This window comes from Balaenoptera borealis (assembly GCF_965194805.1).
Source record: "Balaenoptera borealis genome assembly, chromosome: 4".
NCBI lineage: Eukaryota > Metazoa > Chordata > Mammalia > Artiodactyla > Balaenopteridae > Balaenoptera > Balaenoptera borealis.
The window spans coordinates 14,391,387-14,405,569 of record NC_138861.1 but is presented as its reverse complement, the minus strand read 5'-3'; the positions used below and the strand labels follow the sequence as shown (position 1 = coordinate 14,405,569).

Sequence of the window (14,183 nt, the reverse complement as noted above, 5' to 3'; positions counted from 1 at the left end):
TTCCATATTCAAATATTGTCTTTACTTGGTATGTATACCACTAGATGGTACACATGGTACTTGCATCTTTCTTGTCACTCCTTATTAGTTATCACTGAAATCTCCTCTACCCATTCCTTTCCTTAGGGCTCTGTCCTAGGCCCTCTCTGAGTCAGTCGTCCTCAATCAGGAGTATGCAGTTGAGAACAACTACTCTGTACGATCTTTCACTTCCATGGCTTCAATTATCTCCTACATGCCAATATCTCCTCAATGTATATTTAGCCCAGATGTCTCTTCTGTGCTTCTGACAAATATATCAAACCACTAACAAGCATTAGAAATATACCCCTGGATATTTCACAGATACCTCAACTCAAATGTACCAAAATGAATGTATCATCTTCCACATCACACCTGCTCTTCTTGATTTTTTTCCCCAGAAAATGACATCGACAACCAATACACATAATTTCCTAATCCAGAAACCTAGGATAAAATTTCACCTCCTTTTTCTCCTTCAGTACCAATCCCCATACCACTATATAATTTATCAGGTTCTATAGATTCCAATTCATCAGTACCCTTCTCTTGATTCCCAGTGTCATCTTACCTTTGTGCAAGCCACATTAACTCTTTATTTAGTTATTATAATACTCTGATAATTTGTTTCCCTTTCCACATTGCTCTCTTTCAGTTTTCTCCATACTATAATCACAATGTTTCTGATTATAGTAAAAATTTAAACATGCATTTAAAGGTATTAAATTGTTTAATACCTTTAAATTGCTGATAATTTCCCTGAAGATCAAATTCAAACCCCTGATAATAACAAATATATCTTCAGCCTCATCTTTACCAGCTCCATCCTGCATAGTCTATTCTGATTTCTCTCTCACTTCTTGGTCTTAAATTCTATCCTACCATCTATGTATCCTTTCCCCCATCCCCTTCTTCAATAAGCTCTTTGCATAGTTAATTCTGTCTCTGTTTATACAGTACTAATTCAAAAAGCCTTCTTTGCCACATTAAGATATATTCACCCTCCCCACCACTATGATCTCATAACAGTCTCTATCACACGTGGATTTTACATGTTTGCATCCCACAAGACTTGTAGCTCAATGATGGCAACGACTCTCTTGCTCCCAACTGTATATTCAGTGCCTAGCAAAGTTCTACTTAAATAAGTAGCATGGATTAAATATCTACTAGATTAGTGATTAATGAATGGACCAAAAATATCTGCGATAAAGATACACAGATACAGAAAGGTAGCGGGAAAAAGCATGCTTACAGAGGTTTACGGGACAGACTTTAAGTGAGAAAGTAGAGATGAAAAGTCTAGACAAACCCTATGATTAGTTAAATGAGAATAGAAAGAATGAAATTTAATGGAAGATCCAATAGCAAGTGTATATAAAATGTAAGATGTTATTGAGAGTTGTAAATATTAAGGCAAAAGCATCATGTGTCTCCATTGTGACACCTATGTCTTCTCTTCAGTACATATGACAAGTTTGCAAGAAACTATCAATCCCCTAAGTATTTTATTATTTCATTTTCTAAGATGGCAGTAGTCTCAAATAAGGGGCTCAATAAATATTGTTCTATTCTGAAGCAATAAGAGTCAAATAATTACCTAGATAAGTTTAAAGAGTAGGCAGATTGAATATTGAATAACACAACAAAGACATTCTTTAGAATATAATGAAATTATAAGTTAATTGGTAAAGATTATATATTAAAGTGAAAGATAAAGCATAAATTTCTTATCAGAATCTTAAAGTCTTTTCACTGCCAATGAATATTTTTAATACATGAAACAATGTCTCTCAACAAACAGCAAGTCTTAACATCTCTTATACACATAAATAATTAAGCAATATCTGCTCTGGTAGTAAGTATTTTCATAAATCTCAGTAAGTATTTATCTGAGAAATAGAAAGGCTATTTCTCAGAATCAGAGCTTGGGAAGGAAAATCTCCTCTTGAGTTTCTTGTGAACCTTACCTCTGACATTCATCTTTGGCTTTGTTGATAAAACTGAACTTACATCAAAAGATACTGTACCATTTTTTGCTGCAAATCTGCTGTTTGAGATCCACTAGGAAAGAGCAGGAAATGTTCTTTTCTTAGCATTGCTGTAAAGACCTTTAGAACACTTATTGATGTCAAGACACAGAACGTTCTTAACTGAATTCATGGCATATGAAACATCACATTCCTTTTTTGTACTGAAATATATATTTTTTCCTTACCTTGCTGCACAAAGGATCCATACACAAACCACATGGAGTTGTAGAGAGTGGTAGAAGTCATTGATCCCATTTGTAATCTTGGGGGATTAAGCCAATTCAAGAGGTAGACCAGTAGACCGACCAGAAGAACTGTGCCAGCAATGCAAGCCCATAGTGAGAGATCAAATGGTGCAAGACAGGCAAACATATCCACTGTCTTTTCAGCCCTTCGAAGTAGGACTCCCACTGAGTAGTCCATGTAACGTGTTGTAAAGTCCACCACATTCTCACGGTCTGGGGTGATAGTCAAAGCAGAAATCCCTATGTCGGCCCTCTGAGAAATTGAAAGAGACAGGAATACATTAACAGTGTGAAAAACAACTTGATTTGTGGTACTTTAGCTTGCCTTGAGGAAAAAAAATAGATGCCTCAGGCAACATCTTAAGCCTTTTTATACAAACTGAAAAACACTGCAGAGACTTCTTAGAGAAGACCTATATGTGAATTTTTTATTTCCTACTGCAAATCTTGGCCCACCAGAGTTAGACAAATTACCTTGTTCATATTATCAGTGCATGTGAAATCAGTGAAGAATATTTCAGACACAGATAATGCCTGAAGGAAATTGTCTTTTTTCCTTGGGTCATTTTATCAAAGCCATCATTAACACAGTAGCAAAGGTAAAACTTATTCAAAAGAATTCTTCCTGAGAAAATGTTCCCAAGATATTCAACATGTTCTTAACATGTAAGTTATTAAGTTATTAAAAAAGAAAACTCAATGTGGCATTTCACCCTTGGTTTAGATTTCTCAGCATCAAAATTTATATTATTGGGCTCTAAATATATTAGAGTTTATTAGAGATCTCATAGCACTAAGTTATAACATCATACCCCAGGGGTTTCTACCATAATTTTATTTTTTAAACCTCAGAAACATTTTAATGAACAATTAAAGATTAAGGAAACAGATAATTCTCCTTGGAGCCATAACCATTGTTCTCAGTATGTGCCTCAGATTCTCAGTGTTAGCACTCAAAACCACACAGAGCACATGCTATTTTACTTATACAAGGCACATGGCAGAATTGCAGTGACAGCACATAAGAAATGACTTCACATTTCAATTCTATGATATGAAAACATATTTAAATATCTAAAAGATGCATCTTATTTGAAATAATTATCTGTGGCTGTGACTAAAGCTGCGGGAAGCTACTTTCAGACAAACACAAACAATAGTAAATTGTTGAACATTTTCATTATTCTTTTTTTTTTTTATAGTTTGATGAAAGAATATAGAAACTGGTTTTAATGCCTTTGGAGAAAAAAAAAAAGACATGAAAAGTAACATGCCTAGCGGAATGCTAAACCAATTCCCATACATCTAGTCTCTGAAGTAATAATAGCAGCAAAAATAGTCTAGCTAAAGTTAAGCATTGTGTGTGTGTGTGTGTGTGTGTGTGTGTGTGTGTGTGTATCAGCCCATCAATACAGTGCTAAGTATTTAAATAACTTTTCTCATTTAATCCTTACAATGAGTTATGAATTACATGTTTTCCTCTCCATTTCATAGATGAAGAAACTGAAACTTCAAGAGTTTAAGTAACTCATTCAGTTCTCACAGTTAATAAGTTTAGAAGCCAGGTATTAAAGCAATGTTTTCCTTACTCCAAAGCCAGTGCTCATAATCACTTTCCCATACTGAAAGGAATCATTCATTTTCCAAATGACTCATATTGTAAGCAATTAGCATAACTGGTTTTAGGAGAGTTTTTACCTTAAAAGAGTCTGAAATTTTGCTTTTCTTAATTGTACTATTTACACTGCAACAAGGCTATATTAACATAAGAACTATGAGTTTAGGATTATTATGAGTTTAGGATTATAACTGAGAGGTATTAAACTTAATAACTCTATATGGAAATGAATTTTCAGAGAAATAGTTATTGCTTTCAAGCTCCCATATTTATTTAGCATAGCTTAGTTACCAGGAATTGGGTCTTTTCAGAAGGAAAATCTAACCTGGATTCTTAGCTCTCTAGTCCGACCTTTTCTGAGCTTCAGTTTATCTATTTGTGAAATGAATATAACTGTCTTTAGTATGACTATTGTGAGCTGACTCATTTATCTCAATCTTAATGGTGAATAAATAACTCCTCAAGATTCAATTAGGCTCTCAGAAAGTACATTTCTTTTTTCAGGTTATTAAAGTACTGTGGATCAGTAATTTATGAATTGATGCACTAGGGACCCAAAGCATTTTATGACTCAACTAAAGTCAGAAAATTCCACCTAAGGAGAGATTTGCTGACATGTTGATTGAATATTTGTAAATGTTCATAAATATTTTGCTAATAAATAAATGTTTTACATTTAATGATTATGAATTAGAATAGTCACTATACTGATTTTAATAATAGATATTTGTATGTATCACAAAGTGAGTTTCTATAATGTAATAAAGAAAAATATCTAGGGAAGATGTGCTGTTGATTGTTATTGTTTTCTTTTGGAAAAGGGAACTGATTATTTTGTATGTGCTAAAATATTTATTAAATATAGTAATTGCTTGTCCTAGTTCTATGGAGGACTTCCTCAATTCTGGTCCACTTTCAACACTTGGCTATTCTGTTCTCAAGAAGAAATTGCCAGTCTCCCTGTGGAGAGGATACTAGAATCATATAATGGGCTTTTCCAAACTGCACAAATGCATTTGCATACACACACGGCACATACTTATACACACACATTTTCCTATCTCTGAGATTTGTATACACCTTCCTAAGGAAGTACCTCAATCCAGCCTTCAGAATCAGTGATATAGCAGACCACCATGCTTGATATGAGTATGTGATAGTCCTTACTTGTATTAGAGAAACTGTACTGGAGCAGAAAAAAAAAGGCAAGAATCACTGATTCAGAAAGATGGTCCTAAAACTTTTTGAATATGTCTAAGTAACCAGAAATGATCACTCACATGTATCTTTCTTCCTCCCTCCCCCTCTTTCTTTCTTTTTCTTTCTTTCTCCCTTCCTTCCTTCCTTCCTTCCTTCCTTCCTTCCTTCCTTCCTTCCTTCCTTCCTTCCTTCCTTCCTTTCTTTCTTTTTCTTTCTTTCTTTCTTTCTTTCTTTCTTTCTTTCTTTCTTTCTTTCTTTCTTTCTTTCTTTCTTTCTCCCTTTCTCTCTTTCTTTCTCTTTCTCTCTCTTTCTATTATTAGTCTGTTTATTTCTGTATGTATGCATGCATGTGTGTATGTGTATGTCAACTCACTTGTTCAGTTTCAACAATGACTTTTCAAACCATTAGCCTCATAAAACATTTAATCTTCTCACTTCCCCTAATTCTCAGAAGATGACATTCACTGCTATTTTATAGAGAACCAGAAGATACTGAATTAAAATTCACACTTATTTCTACTTCTCAACCTATATCCCACATCCAGCTTATTCTATTTAACTTTTATTTGCGACAGAGGAGATGTCTTCCTTTCTAATGCCAACCCTCCATCAGTAAACTTATCAACAAATCCCCTCCATGTCAGATGCTTAAATTCCCATCTCTTAAGTATTCAACATCATCCTACCAATTGTTGATTTCCCATGAAAAGGTTCTTTAACTCTTTCTCATTAAAATAAAAACAAAAAGAGAAAAACCTTCCCTTTTACTCTCTATGACTTCTGACTCCCACTTGCTACCCTTTCTCTCTCACTTTTTCATAGTCAGTTTTCTCTAAAGATTTGTCTCTATTTCCACACCTCACAGTCACTCTGGAAGACTCTTTTGTATTCATATTATTGAGTGCTCGACTACTCAATGGACGCAGTTCTTCTTAATGTTTACACTATTGAATCAAATGGATATAATTTAGTGCGCATCTGTTTAGGCTTCTTGACAATATTTGACAGTGATGATGGCCCCCTTTACCATAAATATTATTTTCCTTGAATTTCATGTCATGATATAAGCCTCTTTCTCAGTTCCTTTTCAAGCTCATGTCGGCAATCCTCTGGACTTGGACCTACACCCATTTCCTCATTTGAGATCCTCTGCCCAGGCAATCCCATTCATATCATTACCTCCATTGACTCCCATCTATACACATGATTTACAAAATTTACATTTCTAGATACAGAGATGAGTTCTGGAGTATATACTGATTTATGCAATTACATAATTGATGTTTCTATTGGATGTCTCAAAAACATCTCAAATTTAACATGGCCAAGATCATATTAGAGGCATTCAACTCAAACCAGTCCTCTTCCAATATTTTCTGCTTCAGTTAAAATCTTTTTATGTAAGTCTTAAATTTCAGTGATCTCATTATTTTTCTCAGTCTTATTCCCCTATCCTGTCTGTCACTTCTGATTCTACCTACTGAGAATCCTAATATTCATTCACTTCTCTACTATTTTCAGCTCTCATTATTGCTTTCCAGGGCTCCTTACGAGTCTACCTGAAATCTACCTTTTCTTGTCTCTAACCTCCCTATTGCAGCCAAAGTATTCTTTCTGTTGAGCACATCTGATCCTGTCCCTGCCACAATGTAAAGATTTTCAGTGGATTTGCACTGCTTTTAGGAAAAAGATTAAAATCTTTAACAAAGTCTATACATCTTTGGATACACTATCTTCCGCCTACCTCGACATATTCCTACTGGACCATTTTTCTTTCCAGCACTTCTTCCCAATGCATGATCTTCATACCTGCTGATTATACTGTCTGAATTGACCCTCCTGAAACTTCTTCAAGTAAACTTTTATTCATATGCATAAATCAGCTCAATTATCACTTCCTCAGGAAAGCTATCCATGGCTCTTTTGACTGGAATAATAATTCTTGTTGTTTACACCATCAGAAGCCTGTATCCCTCACTTCTCTAACAGTATGAGAGTTGCAATTTTACACTACTTGATTGATTTTTGAACAATGAATTTTTCTACTAGACCACAAGCTCTGTGAAGGCAGGGATTGTCACTTTTTAAAAAAATTGACATGTTCCTGTATCAAGCACATTTGTCTGGCATAGATTCATGATTAATAAATACTTGCTTCATATATGAATGAAAGAAGATAGAACATTCACTAGATATTCATTACCCAATTCTTATAAATTATCTCTCTATTTCTCAGCATACCTGACGGAGAGGGAATTTTACAGAATAAAAATAAAATGGCAATATAAAAATTTGCTAAATTTTGTAGCAGTGATAAAAAATTTATATCTTCATGAATGATTACTTCAATAATTAAAATCAAGTTCTTGGCTTATCAACATATTTATGTTTATGTTATTTGCCACTAGCTAAGGTAATTGAGTCTACTATAGTATGTTTAATATATTACAGAATATTATTATATGTCAAGTGTTTAATGTAAAAGTGATTATTTGAATTGTGATAAGAATTAGCACTCGGGCTTCCCTGGTGGTGCAGTGGTTGAGAATCTGCCTGCTAATGCAGGGGACACGGGTTCGAGCCCTGGTCTGGGAAGATCCCACATGCCGTGGAGCAATTAGGCCCGTGAGCCACAACTACTGAGCCTGCGCATCTGGAGCCTGTGCTCCGCAACAAGAGAGGCCACGATAGTGAGACGCCCGCGCACTGCGATGAAGAGTGGCCCCCGCTCGCCGCAACTAGAGAAAGCCCTCGCACAGAAACGAAGACCCAACACAACCAAAAAAAAAAAAAAATTAATTAATTAAAAAAAAAAAAGAATAGCTCTTAAAAAAAAAAAAAAAGAATTAGCACTAAACCTGGAATATAGATAATTGTTTTTCAAAACTATTCTAATTATACAGTTGTAACATTTTCCTTGAAAGGAAATATTTACATTCTTTCAAGTCACGAGAAGGAGATGGATGGATAATACAATGGGGCATGACAAAGAAGCCATATGATCATTGACTCTTAGAAGCTTACACTCAGAGAAGTTGAAACACATTTACTCTACATTTAATTTGAAATAAATGATCATATCTAACAAATAATTATCTAGTTTATGCTTGAACATAATGTTAAGGACATTATATTAATAATACCAATAGTTATACATTTATTTAATGTTTACTATATACCTAGTGCCATGTTACATGTTCCACAAACATTGTATTATTTAATATTATAACAAGCCCAGTTGCTAAGATGAACAATTTATATTTGCAATATTCTAATTAATACAAAGCCTTGGTGTTATTATGATTGATATATGCTTCTCTGTATCCTCTATTAAGTGTGTTAGCTTTGTTATCAATACATCACATTATAAATCTAAATAGATCTGTTCTACGACTATTCTTAAAATACCTGTCGAGTGCTATCTTATTCCTTACTTGGAAATATTACTTTAAAATAAAAAATAATTTGCTTATTCAATCACTCTTCTCAAGATATGATTTCCATATCCCTCAAAATACTGGTCATTTGCCTGTGAACATAGTCTAATTCATCAATGTTTCCTCAGATGATATGAATACCACAGTTTTTTAAATGACATTGGAGTGTGAATCATTTTTACTAGGTGAATTACCATTGACTTAAATTTAGGATTAAATAAATTTTCAAAATATTTTAAAATAAAATACTATCAATCCAGAAGTCCTCAGAAATCCGATGCAGTTGATTTTGAAGCAAAATGTTGGATCTTGTATTTGTCTTTCATCAATTTCATTCTTTGTTTCTTTTGACCTTCACATCTATCTGAAATATTTTGAATCTTTACTATCAACCATTATATCAACCTTTTCTGCTAGCTCTGCATCATTTGGAAGTTTGAGAAGCAGGCCTTTAATTCTTCAATCATATTACTAGTAAAATATTGATGAAGAGTACATGGGAAAGCTCAAAGTATTGAAACTTGCCTCTAAAGTTCTACCCCCTTTGAAAACAGCTCATTAGTTAATACCCTAGATGTGTTTTTTAATCACCTATGAGCATTCTTTACTATACCGTCATCTAGCCAAGTAGCTCTATATAGTTTTGTTTTGTTTTTTAATTAATTTAATTTTTGGCCGCGTTGGGTCTTCGTTGCTGTGCATGGGCTTTCTCTAGTTGTGGCGAGCGGGGGCTACTCTTCGTTGCAGTGCACAGTCTTCTTATTGCGCTGGCTTCTCTTGTTGCCGAGCACAGGCTCTAGGCATGCGGGCTTCATTAGTTGTGGCACGCAGGCTCAGTAGTTGTGGCTCACGGGCTTAGTTGCTCCATGGCATGTGGGGTCTTCCTGGATCAGGGCTTGAACCCGTGTCCCCTGCATTGGCAGGTGGATTCTTACCCCTTGCACCACCAGGGAAGTCCTCTATATAGTTTTTAAGTGTTTTGCAAAAGGCATTATTGAACTCAAAATATATGAATAATCAGATATTCATTTTATGAATAGCTAATGTCATCAAAAAAGAAAATGAACTGCTTACTTTTTTTTTACCATCTACAACACATCTGATTAATAATCCATTCCATAATTTTACCAGAGAATAAAATCAAATTCATTGCTCTGTCAGAATAAATTTCCTGTTCTAATTTTGAATATGCCGATCTCCAACTATATAACAGCCCTCTTTTTCATGTTTTGTACATATTATCTATAGTAACTCATATATCACTTCAGGAAATGCATTTATCCCCCTGGGATATCGTTCGTTTGGACTTGGAAATTCAAACTCATTAAAAGTGCCTATCATGAGCTTCATTTACTTTAAGTATTTTCCCCTTATCATTCCCACCTTAAAGATTTTTTGTGCAAAGTGGAAGGAAAATATTTACTGAAGAGCTTGAGCACACATTTAACAAGCACTAGGTCTATCTCTGCCTATTCAGCTTCTTAAACCATACATTTTCTTCTACTCTTCACAAGAATGAACTATGCATAAATTTTAAAAATTCCTTGACAGTTTTCTTAAATATCATTTTATATTCTTTAGTCTTGAAATAATGTTTTAATGTAAAAATTTCAGGTTTGCTTGGGAGAAAGTAGACATTGAAGAAATGTTAAGGGAGGAAGAAAGGAAGGGGGGAGGAAAGGAGGAAGGAAGGATGAAAGGGAGGAAAGGTGAGAGGGAAAAAGAAATGAAGAATGTGTTCGAGGTTTACATCTTCATTTAAGATATATGACATGACTTTGGGCAAGTAGCCAAACCTTCATCGATTTAGATTACTCATCTGTATAATGAATAGATTGAAATTGGTAATATAAGCGCCTTTCCAACCTTGAAATTGTAATTTAAAAAATTATTTCTTGAGACCTTATATTATGATGATTCTCTATTTGCTAATATGGGAATATAAATATTTTTGTTCTAAAGACTTTAAAGTTTCAACAGACCTTTCTAAATAAATACAACATGTAAGTTGGGGAAAAGAAAAATAATCAAACTGTCAAATTAATCACAAATTATTAATTTTCTCAATGTCAAGATTTTATGTATTTCTTTGAAAGAAACATAGATATATTATGTCATGGTTACAGATTAATATTTCAGCTTCAATTATAAACACATAGTACAATATCCACTACTTTTCAAATATACCACTGGAAATGAATAAATATCCAGGTTGAACAAATGAAATTGTTGTTAAAGTAACTTTTACTCTGAAATTAAGATCATACTTAAAAATCCTAGAAAAATTTTAAAGAACAAAAAATTATAAACAGTCAAATTCCAATAAGATGACCACTATTGTAACTCCCTTAATGTTATATCTGAGTTGCTTCTGTTTTGCTATATACATTCATTTGTTTTATTTTTTAGATTCTACATATAAGTGATATCATACAGTATTTGTTTCTCTCTGTCTGACTTAATTCACTAGGCATAATATTCTCTAGGTCCATCCACGTTGCTACAAATGGCAGAATTTCATTCTTTCTTATGGCTGAATAATATTAAGAATGGTATTAATTTGATTATAGCTTAGCATATGATAAGCCATCTAAAAATCCAATTAAGACATGTACCAAGGATATTTTGTTACTACTACTATTACAGCCACTACTATTTAACATTTATATAGTGCTTATTATGAGCTGATGATATGATACTTTTTAATGATACTTTTTTTTTTAATGATACTTTTCAATATTTAATTCAATTAACCTTCACAAACATTCTGTGAGGTAAATAGTATTGTTATTTTTATTTTATAGATAAGAAAATTGAGACACAGATAGATTAAGTAACTTGCCTAAGGTCATAGAGCTAAGATCCAGGATTCCAATCTAGGCAAGCTGTCTCCAGAGTCAATGTGATGTGAACATAATTACTTCCTCCCTTCAAACAATTAGCTCGCTACCTGAGTATTGTTCTAGAAGAAAGTATAATTTCTCTCTTGGCTTGAAATGACTCTTTCAGCATATGCTTAATTCATACAGTCACACATGCATACACACACACACAAACACACACACATGCTGGGATTTCTATTCTTTTTTATTGGTCCAATTTCATACAGTTTTAATTGTTTTACCTTTATGTCAGTATCTACAGCTCAAGAATTTCTTCCTTTCCCTTTTTATCACCTTCAGAGTTTTTAAAGCTAAAACTATGTAAATATATCTTCAAGTGTATTTTAAATCATTCTCATAAATTCATAAATTCACTTTGGGATGCTGAATGGACTCCAAGATAACATAATTTAGTCAGAAAAAATATTTCAACAGATTTTTTGGATATAAGAACATACTTTTCTATTTATTCTAGTCTATTTATTCAAGTCTAATTTTTCCCTCTTTCAGAGTGCAACTATATGTGTTATTTTAAAATAACAATGATATTCTGTATACAGAACAACAGTACTGTTATCAAATTCAGGAAATTTAACATTGATGCCATACTTTAATCTACAGTCCATATTACAACCTTGTCATTGGTCCCAATACTGTCCCATCCTACAATTTAGTCCAGGATCATGTCTTGCATTTAGTTGTTGTATCTCTTAGTCTCCTTAAATCTGGAATAATATTGGATCTATCTGTTCTCTAAAAGGCTAGTTGAGTTCACCTGTGAAACACTCCAGGCCTGGTCCTCTTTTGTGGGGTAATTCCTTGATAACTTTTTGTATAAATTGGTCTAAGTTCTTTACTCTTTATTTGATTGGATTAGCTAATGATTTGTCCCTTGTTGATATTTTCTAAGAACCAAGATTTAACTTATTAATTTAATCTACTTAAAAAATTATTTACCTTATTACTGTCTCCTTTTATTTTTATCTTCCTTATATCTTCTGTTAAAATTTGCTGTACATTTTTTTTAGCTTTTGAAGATGGAATTAAATATATTTATTTCCATTTTTTTCATTTTTATTGATACGGATTTTTAAGACTATGAATCACTCCTTTAATTATTCCTTATAGATTCATATGTAGTGTTTTCGTTACCACCTCTTAAAAAAACTCTGTAATATATATTTGTATTTCTCCTTTTTCCCAAGAGTTGTTTAATAGAAGGCTTTTTCAGATGGAAAAATTTTTTAATTTTTGGGTTTTTTTCTAGTTTTACTGTATTTTGATCAGAGAAATTTAGTTGTAATATATCCACTCAGTGGAACTTAATGGTGTTTTCCATGAGACCTAATCCATGACTGATTTTTGTCAATGTTTATGTGTGTTTTAGAAGATAGTATATTATCAGGATTTTGTGTTTGATATATACACAGAAGATGTATTTCATTATTTATGTTATTTATTATTATTTGAATTTTGTATATTTGTGTGTTTTTCTCTGTGGTTTGTTTTTGCTATTTTTTTCTTTTTCTTTTTAGAAAGGTTTGTACTTTTGTTATAGTGGTTAATTTTATATTTATACCTTTTATAGTGCCCTTACTCCCCACTTTTCTTCACTTAACTTTTCTCTCTGTTTTTTTTTTTTTCCTTTGTTTTAAATGAAATAGGTGACTTCCACTTATTCTCTATACTAGTTAATAATGATATTCTATTTTCCCCTTTCTTTCCCTGTTTTTCTCCCAGTGTTTAATAAAACCATCCTTTCATTTTTTATACCATATGATGATTTCAAATTATCATTTAACCCATGTTTCTAACCTTGTTTTAGCATCATTTCTACAGTTAAATATATTAAATGATCACTATTAGTCATTTTGTCAAGCTTATCCTGTTATTTCATGGTTGAATGAAGCTCATACTCTAGTTGTTTCATCAGGAGGGGCTCAAGTGTCCACTTTTCTCTTAGCACTTGTTTGTTTAAAACTCTTTTCTCTGTAGCCATGAAGGAGATCTTGAATGGATTATAGAATATTTGGCTTGCACTTAAAAAAAAATTCTTGATAGTGCTTCTCTAGTGCTGGCTTTCTTCATGTGTTGCTCTTGAGAAGTCTGATAATGATTTAACTTTCTACCACTAAAAGTAATTTGATTATTTCGCCTTGAGGATTTCTTTTTTTTTGTCTTTTAAGTCTAATAATTTTACTAAGGCATAGCTCAGAGTTCATTGTCCTGGATCAGCTTTTCTAGGAACACTAAGTACATTTGTTTCATTTTTGGAAAGTTTCCTTAGATTATAGATTTAAATATTAATTGTACCATTGTGTTGCTTTTCTTCTTCAGAGGCTTCAAATACATATGCTATACTTTTGGCCTATTTTCCATTTTGATTCTTTTACTCTGAACGTTTTTACTTCTTTATTCCATTTTAATTATTTTTTCTTATTGTTCTTCAATGTAATTTAATCTAATTTCCTTTGAGCAATTTGTAATTTATGTCATAATTTTTGTCTTTTATTTTTTAAAAAATGTATCCTGAGGTTGTTGCATTTCTTTGTCATTTGGCCATTTAAATGATTAGCTTTTGAATTTGTGATTCTGTTAGATTTTCTTCTTAAAACATTTCAAATGCTTGTTTGAGATATTTAATTCAGTTTGAAGTGTTATGTTACAATTTTATTTTGCTCTGTGGTTGTCTGTGTGAGGAGAATGTTGATCAACTTTTAAAATATATTGACATACTTTCTTCAATT

General features: G+C 32.7%; 1 protein-coding gene across 4 annotated transcripts in view; it reads right to left on the bottom strand.

Moving 5' to 3' along the window:
- GRID2 (glutamate ionotropic receptor delta type subunit 2) overlaps window positions 1-14,183 on the bottom strand; it is a 1,417,069-nt gene that overhangs the window by 322,606 nt on the left and 1,080,280 nt on the right. For all 4 annotated transcript variants that reach the window (XM_082391643.1, XM_082391645.1, XM_082391644.1 and 1 more), the window contains exon 11: window positions 2,240-2,552. In XM_082391643.1, the coding sequence (XP_082247769.1) occupies window positions 2,240-2,552 (313 nt within the window). The remainder of the gene's footprint in view (window positions 1-2,239; window positions 2,553-14,183) is intronic.